We start from the raw sequence: 26,604 nt of genomic DNA, 5'->3' as shown, positions 1-26,604 counted from the left end.
AGAATATGGACTTGCAAGTCCTAATGAGTGTGCGGTGTGTGTGTGTGTGTGTGTGTGTGTGTGTGTGTGTGTGTGAATGTGTGTGTGTTTACAGTCCTAAAACACTTTGGATTAAGTTTTCTGTGTCATAATAACTCTTACATTTAAGCCAGTCTGTAATCATTTTTTTACATTCATAAAATGGTAAGTGATATATATTTAAGTGCTTATGTATGACATTGTATAGTTTGCCAGATTTATAGACAAATTGTCTACTAGCGTATGTGGTATTTATTGAAGTGGTTGGAATTATGTTACCGTTTCTCCTTGTATTTCGTATGGTAGGTGTAAATGGTTTAGATTTGTGTATTTTTAAAGTTGCAAATAATATGTACAGTTTTCTTACTGTTAATACATCAGAAAGCTTATATAGGTGTACGGTTGGAAATCTGAATGGTTTAAAATGCATAACTTTTAATAGTGATCTCTGGGCTCTTTCGAGCTCTAAAAATTTGGTTTTAGTGGCGCCTCCCCAGACCGGTATGCAGTAACTAATAATTGATTGAACTAGGGTTAAGTATATTTGTTTAAGAAGTTGTGAATTAGCGATATGTCTTAAATTTTTAAAGACCCATATAAGCTTCCTGACTCGGCTCATGAGCAGCTCTATTTGTAAGTGCCATGTTAGGCGTTGGTCAACGAGTATCCCTAAATACTTAACACTTTCAACTTTATTTATAATAGAGCAGGCACAGGTTTGTATATTGTTATTACATGTGTGGATTTTTATATTATAAATGGGGCCAGGTTGTGAGCTATTGTAGTTTGTGAAGCAAATATAGTTTGTTTTTGTTGTGTTTAATGTAAGGAGACGAGAGCGGAGCCAGCAGGCAACTTCTGATAAACCTAACTCTGCAGAGTGTTTCACGTCTTCCCAAGTATCTCCAGTGAAGACAATGGCAGTATCATCGGCATAGGTAAAAATGTGTCCTCTGTTTATGTGCATATTACAGAGCTGGTTTATATATATTAGAAATAGGGTTGGCCCAAGGACGCTCCCCTGTGGCACACCAAAAGATATATCTGATTCTTCGCTTATGTAGGTTCCTATTTTTACTTTTTGCGTACGGTTTTGCAGATAGTCTTTAAAAAGTTGTAGTGGGACGTCTCTAATACCTATATTTTCTAAAACTGACACCAAGGTAGGAATGGAAACACTATCAAATGCTTTTTTTAAATCTAAAAATACTGTTAAGCATTTTTTATTTTTATCTATTTTGTCTACAATCAGAGACGTGAGAGCTGTTACTGCATCTTCTGTAGATAGTCCTTTTCTGAAGCCATATTGATTGTCTGATAGTATCTTGAAGTTTGTGAGGTAGTTTAGAATGCGGTTATTAAGTAGTTTTTCTAATATTTTAGAGATAGCGGGTAAAACGGAAATTGGCCTGTAGTTGGATGTATCATCTCTATTTCCACTTTTGTACACTGGAGTGATTATTGCCTTTTTAAGTGCGTTTGGAAAGGTTCCGGTCTTAAAGCAGAGATTGATAAGGTGAGTTATAATAGGAACAACTATTGCACTGGCCATTTTCAAAAAAGTTGCAGAAATGTTGTCCCAACCCGGGGCACTATTTGATTTCAAACTTATTAAAGTCGTGTAAACTTCCCTGGAGTCAGTGTCTAATAATACAAAAGAAGATAGTAAGGGGTTTACCGGCTGATTAAAATTGTAAGAAATATTAGAATTGTTTGTTAAAATGTTTTCAGCTAAAGATTTTCCGATACCGGCGAAATACTCATTTACCGTGTTCACAGCATCAGTTGGAGAGTCTTTGATATCGAGTAGTTGATTGCTCTCTGTGTTTTTAGGTTTACGATTTGTTATGTTATTTATAGCTTTCCACAGATACTTAGTGTTTTTATTATTAATAATTATGTTATAAAAGTCGTTAAAAACAAAAGAATATATCGAACCGCGGTAACTACTCTACTCCTACGAAAATTAATTTACGTTACCTATTATAGTAGGTAGGTACCTACATCTCGATTTTATTTCAGGCCAACATTATTCAAAACCGATAAGGATAAAATTTCGATGTTCAAGACGACGTCAGTGACAAATTATCTGTCATGTTGTCGGAAATATCTAAGTTGTCGGAAATATCTAAGATATCAATAGGTATCGTAGGATATTTGGATTTTCCGTAGGCCATGTTGTAGGTAGCATTGCCAGGGAGGTTTTGGGATTTATTTACTGAGCAACTTTTACTATGGGGCCAACCCCGAAATCGCGAAAAAAAAATTTCACTGTTTCATACATTTTGGCTGGTCTATTTTCTAAGGGAGGGTAAATTTATTTTTCATAACAAAAGTTAAAAGTATAAAAAATCATAAATCGAAAACTACAGAAAATCGGCTAACAGACATGTGGTATATTCTGATAGCCCACGACGTGAAGGATCTAAAAAAAATTTTGGTCGTCAAGGTCTGGACCATCCTGTAGATTTAAACCCAATTTAAAATAAGTTTTAAGCGCGCTTTGCGAAAACTTAATATTTTTAATAAGATTATAAGCGAGTTTTAAACTGAATCACGTTACGTTACGTGACGTTTTAGCATACTTCCCATACAACTTATTATTTATTAATAGAATTCCTGCGCCCTTGCAGGTTTCATGCCAGTTCTCAATATAATTATATTAAATTAACACCTTTATAGAAAAACTATTAAATATATATATATAAATCACGAAAGTTATCACGTCCTTATTACCCGCCATATCATTTATGGCGATTTTACTTGTCAATCGAATTCCGGAAATAGACAACCCAGTACGGTTTCCGGTCAGTGCAGGAAACTATCCGGAACTCTGTGTCTCTTGTTTGCGGACATTATATTGTGCACAAACAACGCTATCGAGTTATGTTTAGTGACAAATTTCTGAGGAAACGTGAGCGGAATGCTCAGTTACTCAAATATGTGACATTAATTCACTCTGCGATACTATTCGCAATGGCCGCAAACTAAACTATAAAGTGTCTTTTCTGCACTAGTCCAAGGTGCAATCGCGTGCCTACTGCGTGGACACCTAATGCGAATAATCTTTTAATTTCTTGTACTTCACTACGACACTTACTACTAAGTAAGTACCTACCCGTATCTTTCGAAGAATAATTTATTTTGAACTTTTATTTTCGCAAACCCTTTTTCCTCTACATTCTCGAAATACCAAGAAGATACCTATTGTCGATTGTTATGTGGGTCATAAGTCATTTTTATTTCCTTGGTAATATTATGCAAAGAGGTCGAGGTCTACACTTGCCGCCGTATTTCCTCAAATCAAATTATTGATTCGAGGCGCGAACTTAGGCGACCGCGAACAGGCGACCCTCTGTTACGTGGTTTCTTGTTAGATAATGTATTGTGATATCTTGATGAATGGTTTACATATTATAGGCATCGTCGCAGCAATGTGAAACTATACCTTTATACAGGATGTTTGTTCAACACTTTATCTCTTGTGAAGTAAAATATAGCTCATACCTAAGCTACTTTTACCATGACATGAGACTAACTTCGAATTCGCTATCTTATCAAGCAGTGTGAAAAGACTCTAGACTTTAGCCCTCACACAGTATTCTAAAGGTCCCTTAGACTAAAGTCCTTTCAGCATTGCACAGATACACTAATTTGTTTGTCGGGGTAGTCAAAACTTTCCAAAATAGCTATATAATAGTTTATAAGTTTATTATAACCTAACATAACCTAACCTTCACCGAACCTTGCCAAGTTGAAATAAAAGATTACCTACCAATAGACTTCTCATTCTGAAGGACACACATGAGACACATTGGCGCTCCTTTTGACTGCGGACCCTAAACATGTTTGTAAACTTCTACGGCGAGAGACGCGATATTATTCTACATCTACAACATTCCATGGTTATCTCTAGAACCGAATATCATTAATATTTTTTCTTTAACTACGCGCTATAATTAGCGATTACAGTGGCGAGTCTCTCATGCTTTTTAGATTAGGTACCAATTTGTGGTGCGTGCGAGTCGTCGTACATCATCTAGTGACCAAGAGATCTGTAGCTTGAAAGGTTTGGGCAAAGAATTCCATTAAATATCGTAATCGCCCCCTAAGGCCATACAAGTGACGTTCTGAATACACAATCATGTTTTCGTGGCACAGGATAAACGGGTCATCTATTTGCTATTCTAAATTAAGGTGCCTTGAAATAATTCACTTGTTTCCTTTTCTATCAATTGTGTCTTTCTTTTTAAATACTTACATAAAATCCATATCGAACTGCAGGCTGCGATGGTTGCAAAGTAAGACTCGATTTGACAGAAAGAAGTGACGCGCCCGGCGGCAACATTAAGGGGCCCACTGATTAACAAGCTGCCGGACGGTATCGGCCTGTCAGTTAGAACAAAATTTTGACAGTTCCGAACAACTGACAGGCCGATACCGTACGGAGGACTGTTACTCACTTCAAATTGAACTATATGTATCCTTATCATTTCGGTTCAAGGTGTAGTTGCTGCTTGATTGTAATGGGCATTCATAATGTTGATATTGTCCATATCAAAAAATGTATTACAGTCAGACCAAGCTAACCCGGCAGCGATTTTGATAGCACAGACTGTGCAAGTATTATTTTAATAAACATCATAATTTCTTAGAAGTTTGACGTTTAAAATAACACTTGCACGTAGGTACTGTACTATCCAAATCACTGACTTTATTATTTTACACACTATTGTGATCGATCGGTCTGCAAACAGGTAAGCAGACTTCAAGTTGATAAGGTATATTTATCTGTCTACGGAAACACTTGACTCCTAGTGCCGCCTGTCCCCTCTATAGGTACTACCATATAAAATACAGCAAACAATATGTTAATACCAAGCTTAGATACCTACCAACTATTCAACAGGTTAATTTGTTTTGATTTTGCGCTAATTAGAAGCGGAGACTAACGGCGCGATTCGGGAAATGAATTAGATATGAAATAGTAAAGATCTGTGACGTTCCACAGCAAAAGTTACCTTATGGCGGCTGGCGCTTACGTCGCATAGCGCCGCAATAATATTTCCCGAATCGCGCCGTAAGCTAGCTACGCTGCGGCGGCGGCGGCTACTCACCTCACGCAGAGCCAATATCGGGTGCGATTTCGGGATTTCACTACACACCCACCTGTCATCGTCAACATTTGCGAACGCCACGCTGAAAACACGTCCAGTGTTGCGATCTTATGACGAGCTCTGTGACGTATACAAAATAAGGGTACAATAAAAACTACCCGCCAGCTTCACTCCGTTGAAAAGTGTCATGGCGAATGGGTGGCTGGCAGAGCACATGAGCACAAACAGGGGTTGTGTCACAAGGTGGTTTATTTAACTACCTTGTGACACTTGGCCTACTTATATGCCACAACCTCAAAGGACCAGTATAGAAAGTGCCCCATTAGCACTACACTCTTGGCAACCTAGTAGGTCGACAGACTTTGCAGGGAGCTGATTTATAAAGCTTTTGCACTTCGTCTGTCCTATCGCAGGGCCAAGCTAGGAAACCCTCCCTACTTGTCTACGTACGTCCCGATTGCTAGATTCATGATCAGGAACAACTTTGCCTGCCCTACTCAAACAAGTAAGTAGTCAAAGATATGATAAAATATAAGTACAAAACGGCAACGTTTGAAAAACGATAGCTGCACACTATCATATCAGGATTAGTGGGTGCATTTTGACAAGGCACTAATACTGAAATATTGAAGTGGCACTTCATGTATATGTTCCATTATTTAAGCAAGCCAGCTCGTGTGATAGTATTGAATTTAATAGCCTTGAGTTACGGGATATCCACAAAACAATACTGTTTTCAAAATATTGTATTGCAGTGTTTGTGTAGTAGAAAAAGAGGTGCCATGTATTTTGTTACTTTATTTATTTGTATGCGATACAAATAATGACTAAAGCCCACCTAACCAAAAAAAAAATCTTGTGGGACATAACTTATGTCACATAAGGCAACTATTATTGCCTGCCACTTCTTGACCACTATCTATTTTAGATTTAAGTACTATTAAAATCTGAAAAATAATAATTCTGCCTTAGAAACGTTTTCAAATCAAAATTAACGCTCTTAAATTAAATAGATGACAAGCATTTTTCAATCCTATTGAAAGAAAGCTTAGCGCAGGATTTTATGAGCAGTTCATTAGGCGAGGGCCCCCGGGAGGGACGCAGGAAAATAACAATCTGAAGCAGCCGACAGCTGTAACGAGCCCTCAACGTCAGGGGGTTGTTGTTGTCGTAGCTTACACAGTGCGAGCGTTCGCCTCATAGCTCCTCTACACGATGGCCCAGCGCGGGACCAGCGAGATGGCCATGCGATGGTGATTTCTCCTCTACACGATGGCCCATCTTAGTGGGCCAGTATGATGGCCTATCATGTAGAGCAGCCATCAGGGGCACGCCTAGGACCTAGGACCTAGGCGTGCCGTGAGTCAAGACTCCGACCACACTAAGTTCGCACTTACTAGGCAGTAACAAAACCGTTAGTTTAGCTCATAACCAATACGTGTAATCACCAATTAGATAACCACCAAACCATTTGCACATAGTCAATACTCGAATGATTCTAACGAATAAATGACGTATAAGTACTTTCTCAGGCGTATCAAACTTAAATGAAACATGATGTACTAATTCACCAATACAACCCAAATTTGACGATCTGACTCCCAATATCAAATCAGTAGACAAGTATTCTCTTTGCCTCCTGGGTTCTCCTATATTCGAAGAATCTTTTCCCGATTATATTTCTAACTCCATAACTAAATTCAAAAGTCACACGGATCGCTTACTCGAAATTAGCCCTCATTATGCTCTTGTGATTCTTAAATTCTGCCTTTTTGTCCCTAAATTTACGTATGTGCTCCGCTGTTGTCCTTTCTGGAAACATCAAAATTTATTGTCGCCCATAGATGATTTGATCAAAATTAGTTTAGAGACGATTCTAAACATTCAGCTAAGTGAGCCTTCCTGGTCTCAAGCGTCCCTCCCCATTCGGTTTGGAGGTTTAGGAATTCGCAAAATTTCCAGTGTGGCTTCCCCAGCCTTTTTGGCGTCCACTCATAGCACGTCTGGTCTCATAGGAAATATCTTAAGGGCTTTGCCCACAAACTGTGAGATTGCGGGCTCTGAGGACGCCAAAAATGCTTTTAAAATTGCTTGCCCAGGCAAACAATTTCCAGACAACCCAAATTCACAAAGGAGTTGGGATAATGTTTACTGTGATTTAACTTACAATACTCTCCTAAACAACTGTACAGGTCCAGACCGCGCGAGGCTTTTGGCGGTCGGAGCCCGGGAAGCCGGTTACTGGCTACATGCCCATCCTTCGCCCAATACTGGTACTTTCTTGGATCCGGCCTCCCTTAGACTGGCGACTGGTTTGCGACTCGGGGTTTCGGTGTGTACGCCACACATATGCTCTTGTGGCACGGACGTGGACCGACTGGGACACCACGGATTATCTTGTCAAAAAAGTGCAGGCCGTTTTTCGAGACATGCGTCGCTTAATGACATAGTCCGTCGGTCTCTTGCCACCATCAATGTGCCTGCTCTTCTTGAGCCGACTGGCATTATCAGAGATGATGGCAAGAGGCCCGATGGAGTGTCCTTAGTTCCTTGGAGCTTGGGACGGATGTTGGTGTGGGATGCTACCTGCGTAGACACACTGGCACCGTCCCACCTCCAACGGACTACTGTAAAAGCGGGCGGAGCGGCGGAAAGCGCCGAAATTCTAAAACGTAACAAATATAAGAGCCTCGGTAGAGAGTACCATTTTGTACCATTTGGTGTTGAAACTCTAGGTCCATGGGGTCCCAGCGCGCATAAGTTGTTCGCAGAAATCGCGAAGCGTCTGGTTGACGTAACTGGTGACCGAAGAGCTGGCGGCTACCTCGCACAACGTATCAGCATTGCGATACAGCGAGGAAATGCCGCCAGCATCCTTGGTACAATGCCTCAAGGGCCTATTTTAGATTTAAGCTAGTTATTAATTTCGTTTAGTAGTACCACTGTATATATATTGTATTCACCAATTAAATGTTGGAAGTCAAAAGAACTTGTGAAGGGACATATTAGGTTAAACATCTTTACCTAAACATTGCACATGCTATTATCAGATAATACGAAATCAAATTACACGTTCACGGTTCCAAAGGCCAGTCCAGACGGGACAATCAAATTGCCAATTTAATCAGAATGTGCAAAAAATTGTTCCGTCTGGATCTCATTAATGGTCGTCCAGCAGCGAACCAGTCAGGCGGTCTAGCATAAGTTGCGTTCTCGCGCGGAGTCCATACTTGCAGTCGCGCTTGATGTATGGAGTCGCGCGCGAGAACGCAACTCATGCTAGACCGCCAGATCAGCAATTTAGTTACATTACAATACACAAGTCATATCCTGAGGTAAGTACTACAAAAGTTAACATTCTCTGATTGGTTTGCCAAATTGCTAGAGGATTCTGAAGCTGCTATCTGAACGTTTACAAAGGTTTGCTGCAGCTACTCGTACCTTGTCACGGTCACGACCAAGCTCTTTCAAAGGATAAAGGCCGAGCCACACCGGCTGCGTGTGCAGCACGTGTGCGTCGACGTAAGCGTAGACGTGCGCAGCACCCCTGTCACACCGGGTGACGCGCACGTCACGCAGCGCACGCCACGCAGTGTGCTGTACACGTCACGCAAGCGCACGCTGCAGCTCGGTCATGCGTGCAGTAAAATAAAATACACTCCTGCGCCAGTACATCATGTTATTATACTGTTACTTATACTGAAATAAATGGTATTCTATTCTATTATACTCCTGTTGCAAATGGAAGCAGCTCACAGAATGCCGACATTGCAATTAGAGGAAAAAAATGTCTCATATTTGAATCGAGATAATTCAGAGTACATAATATTATTATTCAGTTCACAATACAACAACCTTGTTTTCCAATAGTATTATTAGTACCTAACATCGATTTGTTCCCACAGGCCAAATTTTTATAAGACGTATTTTTTTGGAATCTTTGTGCTATATGTTGTAAATATACATTCGTATTGACGAATATATTAATTAGTTTTTCTTTTATCACTGAATCCATATTAAAAACCAGCACGCGCACCGGCCGAGTTGTAAATAAATACAAGCGAGCTGCGCGTGTACACGCACAGCACCTATGCAGCACCGAGCTGTGCGTGTCCGAACCTGCTCGGTTCGCCCTCTCATAGGGAACGCAGTTAAACACAACGTCATCACTGCACGCAACGAAGCGACGTTGCCGCTCCGGTGCGTGGACGCGTGCACGCAGCACGCAGCCGGTTTGTCTCGTCGGAGCTGCGTTGCGTGCAAGTCACGCGTACGCGCACGTCACGCACACGTCACGCAAGCGGTGTGTCCTCTCGTATGAGTTTTCGTATTATACAACGCATCGGGACGCGTACGTGCACGTGCACGTCTACGCATACGCATCCGGTGTGGCTTGGCCTTTAATGTCGGGAGGGTACGTGACGTCACCGTTACGCAACGTTACAAAATCAGCCAGCCCAGCACAGCTACAATGTCGGCCTAGAAGTCAGCGCGCTGATCGATGGTCACCGTCGAGATAAGCGAGATGAGCGATCGGGCCTTATCGTTATCACGTGTGGAAGGAATCTTGGACGGCCGCGGTAGCTCGGGACGCATTCGCATAGGACAGTCTGCGGAGACTGCACGCGCACCCTTGAGGCAGGCTCTCGAGGTACCGGCGTACGCGCATTCTTATGTAGCGAGGGTGATGATGATACAACGGTAGTGCCGACATATCTCGATTACGTGATCTCATATCGGACGTTTATAAAAGTGAAGTGAAACGTGTGAATCAAAATGGGTAAGCAGTCTATAAATTTATCACATTTTAATGAGAAACGCGAACATATCACTTTCATCAATATGTATTCATTATTTACATCTTCAAGTGTACCTCCGAAATTCATAGAAAGCAATAAACGATACCTCCAAAATTCCACATTTATCATTGGAATTGGTACCCTACCCACATATCGAAAAACTAACTTCATTTAATATTTAAGTAATCGCGAATAGCGAGTTTCCATCAAAAATATCATTATGTGTAGGTCACGAACAGGTTAAACTAATTAAGCATGATGAGGGTAGGTCAATGCAAACTCATGCGTATAAATAGATATTAATCCGCCGTTGTTAGTATATATATGCCAGTTTTCCAGCGTCAAATAATAAACGAAAAACATCACGTTCAAGTAAATTAATGTTCTAAGTTTACGGGACAAGTTCTATTTTGTTAACATATTGTGTGAAACAACTCATGAAAGTTTCATTCATTATTATTACATTTCACTTTTTGAACTTGCAGGGTATAATAGTTATTTACGATACAAGTGCGGAAAAGAGGAAATTCGCACATGTATCGTACAACGTTTTACAGTACATATGGCCCTTTAAACTTTTGACATCGCACGAAAAGTGCTATTTTTCGCATTAGTGCGGGAAAATAGGACCATATGTACTGTAAAGGTATTTTTATACATTTTATTGTGAGTTAAGTCACAACGCAAAAAATATTCATTTAGGAATGTATGTCTTGGTTCTGCTTAAAATTAGCACAGTTCCAATTTAATTAAGTGAATTAAATAATGTAAGACATCCAAAAGATGGTACAGACCACAGAAGAGTAGCGATTTAAGGATGACTCGGGAAGGTCGAGGCGTCCGACGTCATTTTTTATGACGACTGATCGGTGATTACGTAGACTTAAAATATGCCCTGTATTTATTGCAAATCGTTTTGCTAAATATTTCTACCAATTTCATTCAAGAATTTGTCTATTACATAACATTAACACGTTCACTGTCCCAATGCACGTCCAAGTGTGCTACCAATTTGAAGTTGTGAACCCATAGTGGAAGCACAGACTCCTGAAAAAATTGGGGGCACCCGGCCAGGGAACGTGTAAAACTTATTGTGATTTTCAAAAAATATTCATCTACCTGACCATTTTAGTAGTAGGTAATGTCTGTATATGACCACAGTTTAGATGAATAACTATTAGCTACGCTTAGACAATCACGTATATTATATACCAAACATTAGCATCAAAAAAAATTCAAAGCAATTATACTTAATACTTTTTAAACATTTTGGTGTACAATGGCTTTTGTACACGAACAGTTCTTGTCTAGCATGGTTAACAGTAGCAGGAAAATCTTTTCCTCATGTAACCTCCTTCTCATGTTTCCTCTTAACTTTGGACGTTATCTAATAGATACAAAGTCGATTGTTGCCTGTTCTTGTTTTACATGATTTAGTTTTAAATTGTAATGAAGTTTACACGGTGAGTCAAGCAGAGCAATGGATCGATGGAACCGAAAACGATTTCTCGGTTGTCGTTCATCGCGACATCTCCTGTCCTGGACATTGACAAAATTTTAACTGTTCCTCGAAATAATTGACACCTGTTTCGATTTTAAACATGGCATTAGCTTAATTTTTTGCTAAAAAAACAATGCAGCTTTGAGGAAGTGATATTGTCTTCAAGTGTCAGCCAAAATTAAGTATATAGAAATTTTTGGCATAACTGGACATCTAAACAGAATATTAACATAAAAAGTTAAAAACATATAAATCCATTGTATTCTAAATATAATGAATGATAAATTTTAAGCTCTCGATAGTTACTAAAATGTATTAACCTGTAACAGGAAATATGCTTTCACCGCAAGTTTCAACACATTAGACAGAACTAATCACATGTTAGGATGCTGTATTAACTAATAATAATAAAAAAATATACATTATGTCCCCACGCAAGCCTATCAAAAAGCCGGGATTATAGGCCCGTGATATCCAAGGAGATACAAATAATAATAAAAAAATATACATTATATTAAAGAGGTTGCTTTGGGTTTGGGTTAACTTAGGTACATACGAGTAAAAAAAATGGAGCTTAAAATTAAAAAGTACTTAAAAGTGTTAAAATAATAAATAATTAGGTAAGTGTAAAAACTTATATTTGTACTTAGGTAATAAAACGTGGATAAATAGGACGCCTAAACTAGAACCAGGTAAACCGTTTCGTATGGGTCATATTAAGTGTTATTTGTCACGAAATTGATAACAATTATCTATTAAGTGTTACTAGCGTTCGTAATTACATACTTAGATAAATAGAGTTTGACACATGTAGAATTTTGAGGGTTCCGTAGCCAAAATGGCAAAATCGGAACCCTATTTTTAATACCACGTCGGGGGTAAATTAGTACGGCCCGCCTGATATTAAGCAGTCACTGTAGCCTATGGACGCCTGCAACCCCAGGGGTATTGTGTTACATCCCAGGTTCTAGGGTGTGAGGATATTCATCCTCACACCCTGCTGACGGCCTTGTAGTTTCGACATGTCCGTCTGTCCGTATGTCACAGCCATTTTACTCATAAACTAAGATACATTTTAATGAAATTTTAAACGTAGGTGTATTTTGTAATAAGTACGCTACTTAGTTTAGAAGTTAAAATTTATAAAAAAATATATATTTAGAGGGGGGGGGGGACTCCAAACATATAACTAAAACGTAAAGTAAACGTAAAATAATATGAAGGTTTTTAAAGAGCGTTTTTTTGAATATATTGTATTTTTCCAAAAACTTATATTCTTATTAAAACGACGTAAGTGCCTCGAAGTGGCTTTTTATATTGTTGGTATTACGGTAAGGAACCCTCCATTATGCATGGTTCGACCCGCACTTAATGAAACAACTGTTTGCTCCGAAGTTGAGTATCTGTTTAATATGACACGATACTTAATTAAGCATATTGTAGTCAAATGGATAGTCTGATAAAAACTAGCAATTTAAAAACTAATCTAGTACATATATATATAGAAGAAAATACTAGATAATTTTTTTTCCAAAATGCAATTTAGATTTTGATTCATTGAATTGTAAATCAAAAAACAATAAATTGTATTATATAGAAGAAAATACTAGATAATTTTTTTTCCAAAATGCAATTTAGATTTTGATTCATTGAATTGTAAATCAAAAAACAATAAATTGTAATTTACTAAAAGCAGTCACCAAACCTAATAATAAATTCATAGCCATGAACAATCTGCGTATTCTTTTCGCATCAATCAAGTTTACTTACAAAGCCCAAAAACGTCGTTGCTAATTGTCAAAGAGATATCATTAATTTTTATATTCATATGCAAAACTATTGTTCACAGCCTTCGTGCCAAATAACTTGTTCAATTTAACGTATGTAGGTATTCATGTAATCCTAATTTGTCTTAATTCGTCCGTGACGTTAAGCCTAATAAGATCTTACGCGAACCATACGTTAGGCGCATTACAAATTACGAATTACACACGAACTAAAAAACATAAAATAAATAAATGCATAAATATTGTCTATGGCAGATAATTTTCGGGTATCAGATGCCATAGATAGATAATCTGATGTTATTCCGTGGCCATAGAAATTCCGGTAAAGTAATTTCTGATAATTTTAGCCTACATAATATTTATTTACAAGAACGGTTTACGCCAGTTACAGTTGCAATTTATTCATATTAATTAACACACTTGTTTATAAGTAACGGTGTAGAAATTATTCTTCAAATCTTCACTTATTCACAGTCTCACAGTATGCGAGACACCTGGACGCTTGTTTAGGCCAGCAATCAGAAAAAAAAATACATATGTATATTTTTAAGGTCAGGTAGTAGTAAATAATAATATATATGTATATGTATATCGACTTGTAGATCGTTACTCAGAATGTGTGGTGCGCCTTTTAGTTGTCAGAGTCGGTATCAATTAATGTTTGAGTCATGATCCTACTCATACTTGCCCTAAAGCTCTGAGAAGCGTCAATTATTTCAAGGAGACTGCAAATTAATTTGTCCATTGAATTGCGTGTGTTTGTCCCAACCCCAGCGCAAAGCCCTACGCCGCCGTCACGAGACCCCGTAGCTAATCAAGAACCATAAGTCGTCATTAGTATCATTTATATCCGAGGCAGAGACATGTTAATAATAAGACAGGGAATCTTCAGGCAAAGTACTGAAACAAAGAAGTGTTGGTATGTGTTACCAACTAACGTACCCACCTAGGTAGCTGTATACCTTTGTTAGGAACTGGTGGGAGACGGGTCTAGAATGGGTCACGCGTGGAGGAGGGAGGTCTTTGCCCATCAGTGGGACACTACTCCCACGGTGGCCACACGGTGCGAATAAGTGGACGCACTTGTGTGACTTTCTATTCTTTCTTAATACAAAGAATACTAAAATCCGTTGCGTGCGATGCGTCCAATGCGTGGCGTGCGACCCTGTGGACGTCTACCTTTAAACATAACATGATTCCTTTTATTTCAGCGGTATAATAAAGTATTTGCTACTGAAAACGAAGGATGAAAAATAAATTAGGTACATCGCTATCACTACACCTTAATCCTTATAAAACAAAGTCCTCCGCCGCGTCTGTCTGTTTGTTTGTATGTTCGAGATAAACGCAAAAACTATTGAACGAATTTTCATACGAGAGTCACCTATCAATAGAGTGATTCTTGAGGAAGGTTGAGGTGTATAATTTGTTAACCCGTGCGAAGCCGGGGCGGGTCGCTAGTGTGGTGATAATATGTCCTAAAATCAGATATACCTATTTAAAATTAAGTGGCTGATGTATGGACATTTTACATTTGAATTACGTATTTATGAGTCACAGATACTTGAAATAAATGAATTTTAATTTTAATTTAATTTAATTTACCATATCAGTCATACAAGCTATCAAGCATAGCGCCTCTAATGTAATCTGAAATTAAAGTACGTACTTACAATCTAAATATGTCCTTAAGGCTACAAGTAGATGGCGTTACAGGGATCTCACGTGTTGTCTAGGTACTTTGTAATTAATTATCTGATGATGATGACCCATTCAGCGCCCGTACTTGGCTCGTTTATTGCTAGACTCACCTTGAACGCGGGTGGTAAGTTGCAAAATGCATACACACACTTTTAGATACATAATTTTTATTAACTGCCCTGCTAACGAGCCGAATCCAACTGTGCAAACACTTGCAGACAGAGCACATTCAATACGATTGATTGCCCAGAGAATTTGGAATCTCGAAACTATTTAGAACCCAATTTGACTCAAGAAAGAGACAGAAGGTGACATGGCTACCATTTACCTAACTTCTAGTGATAGGTGGCAAACCGACCATCAAGGACCGATTTACGAAGGCTAGTAGCTTGTAAAACAAGCAAAGTTTTAATTGCTAAAAAGTCAATTAACCTCTAATGTTACTCCAGAGTAGAGCTCTTCCCGGCTTAACTGATGAATCTACCAAGTCAAAATCATCTGTTAGACACGGACTCGCCACGGTCACCCACGGTGCCTAACGTGAGCCTTTCCTGCTCTATTCCTTATCACTCCGCAGTATTTCGAAATGGTAACCTTAGCCTGACAATGCCACACGGTCGTGTCATTGTCAGTCAAGCATATTTGCCAGCGCACGCACTACCACACTGATAACACCCCGTGTTTAGACATGTCACTGCTGACTTATTTACGACGCCAAAAGCCCCATCTCGCATTCATTTTAAAATTGATTAATCATGCACTCCGTATTGTAAATACCGCTACCGTTTATTTTCGTAAAGATAAGATAAGAGCGTTGAAGAAGCTGTACAAGTACCTATATAAGTGTAGTACGCATGTAATTAATAAGTTTATACATATTTGCACAGGCTTTATTTTTAATAACTTTAATTAAACGAGATAACCTACTTTTGGTTTAAATGCAGAAGTTTAATTAAATATGTAAGTACCTAGGCTATATTTTCTGTAAGTATTTTCCTTGTTATAGTTTTGGGCTAACAACATATATTATGTACTTAATAGCATACTTTTGGCAGATAAACAATTTTTATGGTTATTACCAATACATTAGTAAATGTTTAGATAACAGTAACTTCGAAATAAGTCAATGATGAATGTATGATACTCTTTGAGAAGGTTATAATATCCATTACATGTGCTATACCTACTCTAGATCTGATATTTTTCAGTGTTTTTACTTGTCTGTTTGTACGACATAGCTTGGTACACAGGTAGAATGGCTAAGGGATGGCGGTTTCTACTTTTGGCTAAAAGATAAATATTTATCCGTAACGTGAACAATGACATTATCTACACTCCGTAAGATAAATTTTAAGTACATAAATACTTCAGTCTCTCTTCAGTCTGTCATAGATTTCGGATAAATATCGTATGTTTTCTTGTACCTCAACTGCCTTTGTTTAACCTTGGAAAAGATAATAGAATTATTGTTTACCCTTTGTTCTCTTTAAACCTAAAAATACACTTTGTACATTTTTAAAAGCTTACTTATTAAATATAACTTTCCCAATTATACCGAAGTAACTAAGTATAGAAATTTTCTCGTCATGGTTAGGTACAGCTATGTGAAATTGTTTGGAAACCCCCACAAAGCTTAATTTACTTTGATAAACTCCTACCCACAAATGCTTTTAAATATCTAGTCCTGTTAGCTGATCAAAAGCAGACGTTACAACAACACAATAGGGCGTATGTTGCAGTGCGGAATTCTAATTATTTCGTGTCATCGAATATTGGCTGTAAGAAAACGCGAAGCACTCCGAAGCGTCGTGCCAATTATTTAGTTATTTGTGGATGAAGTGTAATTTAACAACAACTCGCAATAAACGTACACAGAAATTGTGTTGTTTAATAACTTTACACCTATCGATTGGATCGGGCGTTTTAGTGTTATTTCCGCATCATGAATGTGCGATTTACAATCGAAAATGAGCGAGGAGTTAGTGACCACTGTGATTACATACGTTGACAAGCCAATTCTAGTAGATAAGTGTCCGGGCGTTAAATAAATACTATCACCCGTATTCCATAAACTTACTAATTAACATTAACCGTATCGTTAACCTGAATTCGTACTGGCTGTAAATTATAATTCTTTTTTTTTCTTACAGGTCTAGACTTTTTAGAGCATGGGGCGGACTTCGAGGCAGCCATTTCGGCAACAGGTTAGTTTAACACGACATTACAAAAAAAAAAAGTTGTTGGTTGTTATTTTTGTTTATTGTTGTCTGCAACATATATGTATACATTAGGCATAATATATATATTATATTAATATTATATATATAATAATAATATTGTATATGTAGGTATATTATATCTAATGTATACATAGTATGGTACATATTAAATTAGATTGAATATTATGGTAAGACGAGTAGCACAATATTTTTAACGCGTTAATTTAACTGTACTCAATAAAAGATCATAGATCTACCTACTTACCTGTGAAATTTGCATTTTTTTCCTGTTGTCGAATAACAATCACTATGTGATAAAGACATTATAATAAATATACAATCCGCTTTAAAGTTTATCGATATAAACAAAACACTAAATTATAACACCTCACCTTAAGAAAATGTACGAAGTAATCGGAGGTGGTCTACCTACTACCAAAACTAATGCGGCTGGAGGCTAAATATTAGGCATACTTATATTGTCTTTTTGTCTTTCGGAATATTATGTTTATTCCTCTGAAAATGTATTATTTTGTACTTTGTTAACGCAAATCGTTGTAAGGTAACGGGCCCCAAGTTCGTGTTAGTACGTTATTTCGTTAGTTTTGTTTCTGGCGCAAATAATAAGGAATTCAAATATTTTTTATTCAAGTTATACATATGAAAAAAATATTTATTATTTAATCTCTTCAATAAAATAATAACCAATATTTTAGTGATTAAACTGAGAGTAATACGACGGTCGAAACTGTCAGGCGGCCGCGAACAGCTGTGTTGTATGCGTGCACTTTTTTTAGGCGTAAGGTGCGCGCTCTGACTTGTTAAGCTTATAGGAAGGAAAAGCTAAACCCATTCGAATAAAAGTTTTTGGGAGTGTTTCTGTGGGTTCCTTAGTAATTGATTTGATAAGAAAAAATATTGAATATATGCATAGAAATACCTTAAAATTTCAATAAATCGACTGACGAAATAGCGGTCATTTTATTTTACGTGTGTCTCCTATTTCGTGCCACTAACGAATCAAGGATTTTCTAGATACATTTTGAGTGCTTGTTAGGGTTCCGTACCCAAAGGGTAAAACGGGACCCTATTACTAAGACTTCGCTGTCCGTCCGTCCGTCCGTCCGTCCGTCTGTCACCAGGCTGTATCTCACGAACCGTGATAGCTAGACAGTTGAAATTTTCACAGATGATGTATTTCTGTTGCCGCTATAACAACAAATACTAAAAACAGAATAAAATAAAGATTTAAATGGGGCTCCCATACAACAAACGTGAGTTTTGACCAAAGTTAAGCAACGTCGGGAGTGGTCAGTACCTACTTGGATGGGTGACCGTTTTTTTTTTTAGCTTTTTTTTTGTTTTTTTTTTATATGCTACGGAACCCTTCGTGCGCGAGTCCGACTCGCACTTGCCCGATTTTTTTAAATATAACAACGAAGATCTAGAATTCTCATAAAACGAGTTTAAATGTGACCCGAGTAAAATTTTATAAGGTATATTTCACGTATATTCTCATATTAACTACTAGCACAATTTTATTTATAATTCAATTTATTTGATTTATTTTTGTGTATGTTTATATTTAACGTATAAGATAGTAATTTTTTTTTATAAGTAAATATATATATATATTTTTTTTTTTTTATATAGTTCGGCTTTTAATCAAGTATTAAACTACCCATATGGTTTACAAAGTCTTAATTCAACCATTAAAGTCGACGAGTACAAAAAACTTTAAGCTTAGCTCTCAATTTAACATATTTTTAAAATATTATTTTTAATTTGACCTTACAATTATTCGTAAGTAGGTAAGACCGTTAAATATTTAAAATGATTATCAGCAAATTATCACCAATTACTCTAAGAAAATGTATTCCGAAACAGGGGACACGAATTCACGAACTTAGGAGCTGAGCTAAATTTGTATCACGAAATGGGAGCCAAATAAGAGGTTCACGAAAAAATTCATATAAAAAAAAGTTTCAACTAAAACCCTATAGTTTATACATTAAATTATTAACAAAGAACTAATATAACTTACTCAAAAGCTTTCAAGGTATTGATATGCTTAGTACTATTTAAAAAAAATATATACAAACTCTCAAGAGCCTTAACCTGCCGAAACAGAGGGCCTACCGCGAACCACGTCTGACGTGTTGCCTCTCTGTCGCACTTGTAAATTCGTACATAAGTGTGACTGAGAGGCAACACCTCAAAAGTGGTTCGCGGTAGGCCCTCAGGGGCCCTTTACCTTAGGTCCTTTAAGTTTATGTATGTACTTATCAAAAACATTAGGTAACATGAATCCGATGGTCCTGGGTTCAAATCCCGGTAATTTTACATACTTATATGATATAGGTTAGGCTTATGGGATAAGGTTTGTGACATTTCTGTTCAAATATATAATTTCGTCCCAACGATTACTGCCCTCGTGTAAATAATTAACCTTGCTGAGCACAATCTATTTAACAAGACTCTTACCTAAGTCTTATTATAATAGAGTTGATAGATAAGTAATAAATTTCAAAAGTATAGGTGAACATTTTCCAACGAGTTACATTAATACATTCTGCCAAAAAATAAAACATGTGCCTAGTGTTCATGTTTACCAACTTATAAAACCGGGATGGTACCATCCCATTTCAGCAATACTTAATACCCTGTTTATCATAGGTACTTATATCATTTTCCGGCGCAAGTCTATATGTTCATTCTCAAACACAAAAAAAAAAATATTTTCCGCGCGTATACATTGTAAACGTTGCTTACTTTTTCCTAAATGTTTTTTTTGTTGGCCAGGCTTCGGCCGCTTCCACTTCTGCCTGCTGGCCATCACCGGGCTGATCTACGCCAACACGGCCATCGGCATCACCATCGTGTCGTTCGTGCTGCCGGCGGCCACTTGCGACTTCCGCATGACCTCCGCCGATAAGGGCTGGCTTACTGCTGCCCCCATGTTGGGTAAGTGCCGGTTGTACGTATATGTATATGGGTCATATAACTCTGTAGGTAGGAGAGACGGTCGGTGGTCGGTGGGATCTCTCCTGAGGCCATATATTTACTAGGTTAAAGGCTATACAGCCTAATTTCCTGATTGGATCCTTATCTACATAAAGGGGTAAGGACCCCTTTTTCATTAATGCACATAAGCTGTTAATAATTAATATAATTACATATTGTCAACTGGAGTGATACTAATTCAGTCTACGACAAGAAAAATACCTTATTAAATTTCGTCATCAGCAACATATTCCAGTCAAGACTTTGACTAATAGGTACAAATGTATTCTCAGCTGTGGCTTAGCCGAAGTGTTCTGCTGACACGTCGGTACTTATTTAAAACATACATAGGTATTTTGGTTATTACAGTCTTATTTGAAGCGCGCGAACAAATCTGCATAATGTACCTGAATCTGAATTGCAAATGAGATTTGAAATGCGAATTTAGAGGATTATTCTTCCGGAGTCGTGAAATTTGTGAACTTTTACTTACTTAAGAAAATTATATCAATTATTTAGTAGATGGCATACTTATTACCAGTAGGCATAGTCCAAATGTGTGATCGCAGCCTGAATTTTTAAACGTCATAATAAAATCGTATCAAAGAGAGGTCTTTAAAAGGCATAGGTCCCTACATTTCTTTTTCGTCTTCTTGTGCCATCTTTTACCGGTTGGCTATCATAAGAGCTATATTTAGGCACAGACGCATACAACCGCGCTAATGATCGTGTGCATAGGTCGAACCAAGTCCTAACAATGCTGACAAATGAGTAGCATCTTCTGGGTGGCCTACCTAAAGGCATATGAGATATTTCTAGTGATCCAAAAGAACTTTGACTCATCTCTTGACGCCTAAAAGGCTAAAAGCCTATATTACTAATTAAATAGAAAAGGCTTTTAGCCTTTTAGGCGTCAAGAGATGAGGCGAGCCCTAAAAAAAGAGATAAAAGGCTCGAGTCTTTTGAATCACTAGATATTTCTAAGTCGTATTACTCTATTGCAGGCATGGTGATCGGTTCGTACTTCTGGGGCTGCCTGGCCGACACCAAGGGCCGCAAGATCGTGCTAGTGTCCACGCTGATGCTGGACGGCTTCTGCGGGATCGTCTCGTCCTTCGTGCAGGTCCTCTCCATCTTCATGGCTTGCCGGTTCATCAACGGCTTTGCGTATGTTTTTTTTTATAAGCCTTTTGCATTACAAACCTCCTTTACTAAGTAAAACGGCTAGATCGTATCTAAGCCGTTCCTATGACGACCTTATTAGGGATGCAGCTTGATGGCTATTCAACCATTGGGTCAAACACAAAAATGCATTGCAGAAAATGCGTCATAGCATTAGGAACTTAGCATCGTAGGTAGCATCGATAGATCTACACGTGATATTTCCTGCCGAAGCTTAACTGCGATGGAAAAATGTCACGTTTGACACTTCGCAACAATGATGAGCCTGCAAATTCTAAACGGCTATTCCTAAGAGCTTCTCAGATGAACTATTATGTGATCCTCGATTGCACATAATTGTTACGGATCTCGAGATACTACTTATATTGTTACGACTGAAACGCTGTATTCAGAGAGCGAAGGGAACACTCACGCGTCATATCTGCTCTATTGAACATCGCTCTCCGAGTTCCCACGACCATTACTAGATCGTAAAATAATAGACCGTCGTTTTTTTAATTGATGGCATTAAGGAAAAACAATGGGAATAGAGATGACATAGGTCTTGACCATTGACTGTAGATACTCGTAGTCTGTGACATCTGAAAATCGACATCTTCTTTCGATCGTGGCCGCTAAAAATGTATAATGTCCAAAGCGTTTTTCATAATTTCAAAACGCTATTAAAAATAGGGTATCAATTTTAATACCTACCTAATTTTCTTAATTTAGGATCACAAGGGTACTCTCACGTGCCTTTAGTGAGCCTATCACGCTTCGTAACAATCTCACATCTGAGCATCTGACTTCTATTTCCAGGGTGTGCATATACCTATTTGTTTTCCTAATAAATTTCTGGTTTATTCCAGTGTCGCCGGCGCCATGGGTATCTGCTTCCCGTACCTGGGAGAGTTCCAGCAAACTAAATACAGAGAGAAGATCCTCTGTTGGATGGAAATGTTCTGGACTCTAGGAGTCATCTTGCTTCCTTGTACGTATATATATATTATTACCGTGTGTTCTATAAAGGGGCGTTAACTTTGCAGGATTGTTATTTCATAAATCCATATTTTAAACAATGTGCAGTGCAAGTATTTAATAGTTTAAAACAATTACTAGTTTCCAAAGTTAACGGTTTTAAAACAAAAACATACTTTCAAATAATTGTAACTTTTATACACGCCATATTTATCAGACTAAAAATTCCAAATATTGATAATTTATATGGATTGATACTCGCTTCTATCAGAAACTCCTACCTAAAGTTGAAGTCTGAAGCACCCTTACTCAAAGATTTACTCACCTAACATGAACTCCTCTCCCACAGTGATCGCCTGGGCCATCATCCCCATCACCGGCATCCGCATCGAGAGCGGCTCCTTCTCCTACGACTCTTGGAACTGGTTCGTGGCCGCCTGCGGCGTGCCGTCCCTCCTCCTGGGCTTCTGGCTGCTGACCTTCCCCGAGAGCCCCAAGTTCATGATCGAGTGCGGCGACTACGATGACGCGCTCAAGTGCCTCAAGAGCGTCTACAAGCAGAACACCGGCGACGACCCCGATAACTATCCCGTAAGTTCAGTTACTTTCTCTAGCTTTCCATTCAGAAATATAGTCAAAAGTATACACACTACAATCAAATACTCTTTATTGCACACCTCAATACAGCCGGGCCTCAGGCTTGTGTGCAAATGGCAGCTCACATTGCTTTCGACCTCCTTGCATGGAGGGAATTATTATTATTAATGATTTTCATGAAGAGACGACGAAGAGATCTTAAATTCACGAAGAAATGTAATTATGTAACTGTCTTTCAATTCCAGATCAAGAGCCTCAAGGAGAAAGTGCGAACCATATCGGTGGCGTCCCAGCACTCACAGAAGTCTGTGCGCAGCCTCAGCATGCGCAAACCCAAGGACCTCAAGAGGTTGTTCAGCGAGATCTGGGCCCAGACCAAGGCGCTCTGCAAGCCGCCTTACCTCAAATACACCGTGCTGACTTGCCTTATCCAGTTCGGCCTCACTACGGCGTAAGTTAACGCTATTTCTCATAAAACCAGTCATCAAACATAAGAACTTGGGAAACAATTTCACTGAATTTGATCCCAACAGCATTACGCCTGTAGCGGCCAATCCTAACCCATTCTTACAAGTTACTTTTGAATCGAATCGAAAGCTTTGGGTTTCAACTTCACAGTGCGCCCTCATACAAAAGAGCTACGCTGTCTAACAAACGTGCGAAGCTCAGTGTGTAGGCAATAAGTTTATTTTATCTACTCCCATACCCACAGGTTTTTACTCACAGCACAAAGGTTTAAAACAAACGCTTGTAAGGTACCTAACCGTCACCTCTATTGCTAATGACGTATGTACTCAAGTTAAAACATGAAATTTACTGCGACAGTGATGAGCACTCGGACGTTGACCTTATCCGTGTACAATTCATCTACGTCATCTATTCCAGCTACTACACCCTCATGGTCTGGTTCCCCGAGTTGTTCAACCGCTACGAGGAATTCGAGCACAAGTTTCCCAACGTGTCCGCCTCCGTCTGCGACGTATCTGGCATCGTCACCGAGGAAGCCAACGACGATCCCTTCGACTGCCTGAAGACCATTGAATCCAGCGTGTACATGCATACTCTGATCGTCGGTCTGGCGTGCATCCCCACGTCGCTTTGGCTGCCCCTATGCGTCCACAAGCTTGGAGCTAAATTCTTCTTGAGTGAGTATCGCCTGACCATACGCTCGTACATTCTTATACTTTTCTTGCTCGTTACTTCATAAGTTAATTGCGGAATTTCCGCAAGTTTACAGGAGCTACATACCTCTAAACCTAGAATAACCACTATAAATTAATGGTACCAACTTAGACAGGTACCTCAAGTATGACTAAATATAACCACCCAAACAACGGGCAACTTTGAAAATAGATTAAAACACCTGAAACTATGTGGTATGGTATCTTACCTATTTATCTATTGTCATCGAACCTCACATTCTAAGCGGCCCGTATCCAAGAATTTGTGTCAACTGAACATCACAGTTACGTCCAAATTTGGCGAATGCGCCGCTTGCGCATCATTTGTGCACCCACTGCGTAATGCACGCGTGCAGTTAGCAGGCCTTTCACAAAAACTCGCCATGTCTGGACGCACCTTTAACTGTTATATTTGTATAAACGTAATTAACGCGTTATTTTACCCTGCAGTCTTCAGTTTAACGGTCGCCGGCATCGTCACAGTCGCCATGTACTACGTGCAGAACTCCACCCAGAACCTGGTGATGTCCTGCATCTTTGAAGCCCTCACTTCGCTCGCCATCTCGCTCGTCTTCTGCGTGCTTGTCGATTTGTTCCCTACGAACCTTAGGTAAGATCTTTAAAAAAAGGCTTAGGCTGTAGATTCTAAAGACTTAGTTACCTATTTACTAGATATAAAATATATCAAAAAGTAGTGGGGAGAGTTGGGCCTCAGCATAAGCGCTATGTCTTGTTCAGCATGTTATGTCTTCTGTAACATCAGACGTTGTTAGTGTTGTTACTAGTACGGTTCACTATGACTCTGAACTTGTGGAGTTTTAGTACTTTTAGTTATATAAATTATAATAAAAATCCGTTTGTCCCAGGGTAATGGCTGCCGCGCTATCTCTGACGGCGGGCCGAGGCGGTGGGCTGATCGGCAACCTCTCCTTCGGGTACCTCATCGACATCAACTGCGTGGTGCCCATCGCGCTCTTCGCATTCCTACTCTTCAGTAAGTATCAGCTAACAAGAGACAGCACTATGTCCATAGAGTTTAATACATTATGCCGCTAACCGAGTTTCAAAACTCCGAATTCCTTGTGTTTACGTGCGGTACGCATACATTCACAACTCGAGGGGGGAATGGCTCAAACCCGACCTCTATCTGTCAACTGTGTGAATATGTCATTATATAAAAGAATTCAGTGCCAGTGACGAGATTTATGTCTGTCAGAAAAAATCTTAAGGTCCAAGGCGACTTACAGTATTTTAGATTAGACTTTCTATTCAGAACTAAGAACAGTATATATTTGTATAGTAAATTACACAAATCAGTCTGGTACCTACCTCTGCTAGTTAATTCTCCTTAAATTGAATGAGGCGGCGCGGCGACTCACGTATTTTTAGGGTTCCGTACCCAAATGGTAAAACGGGACCCTATTACTAAGACTCCGCTGTCCGTCCGTCCGTCCGTCCGTCTGTCACCAGGCTGTATCTCACGAACCGTGATAGCTAGACAGTTGAAATTTTCACAGATGATGTATTTCTGTTGCCGCTATAACAACAAATACTAAAAAGTACGGAACCCGCGGTGGGCGAGTCCGACTCGCACTTGTCCGGTTTTTTATTTAGGTACCTTTATGCCCGTAGTAGTAGTCGTAGAATCGGTTAACGCCAATGGGGTTGGCAACTGTCAAAGGTTTGCCTTGATGGCGCCATCATAGCTTGCCCCTTTTTCTATGAGATTTGGCTTAAAGAGCTGGCATCCAGGGTATTAAAAAAACAAAAATTTGACACAATTCTAGGGATTGACGGGGCAAGCTATGATGGCGCCATCTGCTAAAAACTTCCACCGGCCAACCCCATTATTGAAAATCACATTACCTACTTTAAAAAAAACATTCATTTAAGTTAAACTATTACCAATCCTAACGTCATGAATTCCTGTCTAACTTTGCACGTCTATTCGTTAGTCTATGATTTAATTGTATTTACTGCTAAAAATACTCTTATGAATAAAAATATTAACTTTTATTTTCTATTACAGTGGCTGCGTTCCTCTGCTTCTTCTTGCCAAAGACAGGCCAAGAGGCACTGGACTAAACTACCAACGTGCCATCAATTAGTGACTTAGACTGTCTGTGTAGAAATCACTCCGGAGTTGGGCCCTTTCCTGATTTGCCAGTAAGAAAACAGTTTGGCCAATCGCAAAATAGTAGGAAAACAGTTTGGCCAATCGCGGCGAAGTATTGAGCACTGCATAGCGTACTGACAAGTCAGGCAAGGGCCTTAGTGTACATATCATTTAGGATGTAAATATTGAGGACTTAAGTATTATTTATTATCGAGATACTTAGAATATTGTGTCGCGATTCGAATGGGTACCTATCCGACGCTCGTTACCTACTACTGTGATTGAATGCAGTATTTAAAATGCCTTATTAATGTAATGTATGAAATGAACGTAACAGTATTTTAGAGTTGACTGATATTACAGTGCCCTTAAATTATTATTATTATTAAAGGTCAATTTACCTTATAATTATATTTTTGTTTTTAT

The 26,604-nt window shown here is 38.8% G+C and overlaps 1 protein-coding gene across 2 annotated transcripts; it reads left to right on the top strand.

Moving 5' to 3' along the window:
- Nucleotides 1-9,716: 9,716 nt before the first annotated feature.
- LOC134792186 (synaptic vesicle glycoprotein 2C-like) lies at nucleotides 9,717-26,241 on the top strand. 2 transcript variants are annotated; one of them, XM_063763424.1, is made up of 11 exons: nucleotides 9,717-9,915; nucleotides 17,074-17,127; nucleotides 19,945-20,106; nucleotides 21,150-21,312; nucleotides 22,176-22,297; nucleotides 22,634-22,875; nucleotides 23,127-23,332; nucleotides 23,767-24,026; nucleotides 24,513-24,672; nucleotides 24,929-25,056; nucleotides 26,092-26,241. In XM_063763424.1, exons 1-11 carry the CDS (start codon nucleotides 9,912-9,914, stop codon nucleotides 26,145-26,147), a joined length of 1,557 nt encoding a protein of 518 aa, XP_063619494.1. In that variant the 5' UTR covers nucleotides 9,717-9,911; the 3' UTR covers nucleotides 26,148-26,241. The 2 variants fall into 2 exon arrangements, with proteins under 2 accessions (XP_063619494.1, XP_063619493.1); XM_063763423.1 differs by lacking the exon at nucleotides 9,717-9,915 and adding an exon at nucleotides 16,775-16,948.
- The last annotated feature ends 363 nt before the right edge of the window (nucleotides 26,242-26,604 follow it).

The sequence above is a fragment of the Cydia splendana genome, chromosome 7 (assembly GCF_910591565.1).
Source record: "Cydia splendana chromosome 7, ilCydSple1.2, whole genome shotgun sequence".
Taxonomy (NCBI): Eukaryota; Metazoa; Arthropoda; class Insecta; order Lepidoptera; family Tortricidae; genus Cydia; species Cydia splendana.
This window is presented reverse-complemented; position numbering and strand designations above follow the sequence as displayed.

Bases quoted from the DNA above. Each gene is read 5' to 3' on its own strand.
- LOC134792186 (XM_063763423.1), top strand. From the start codon at position 16,870: ATGTGCGATTTACAATCGAAAATGAGCGAGGAGTTAGTGACCACTGTG. The intron at 20,107-21,149 runs GTAAGTGCCGGT...ACTCTATTGCAG, and splicing joins TACTGCTGCCCCCATGTTGG to GCATGGTGATCGGTTCGTAC. The intron at 23,333-23,766 runs GTAAGTTAACGC...CATCTATTCCAG, and splicing joins CAGTTCGGCCTCACTACGGC to CTACTACACCCTCATGGTCT.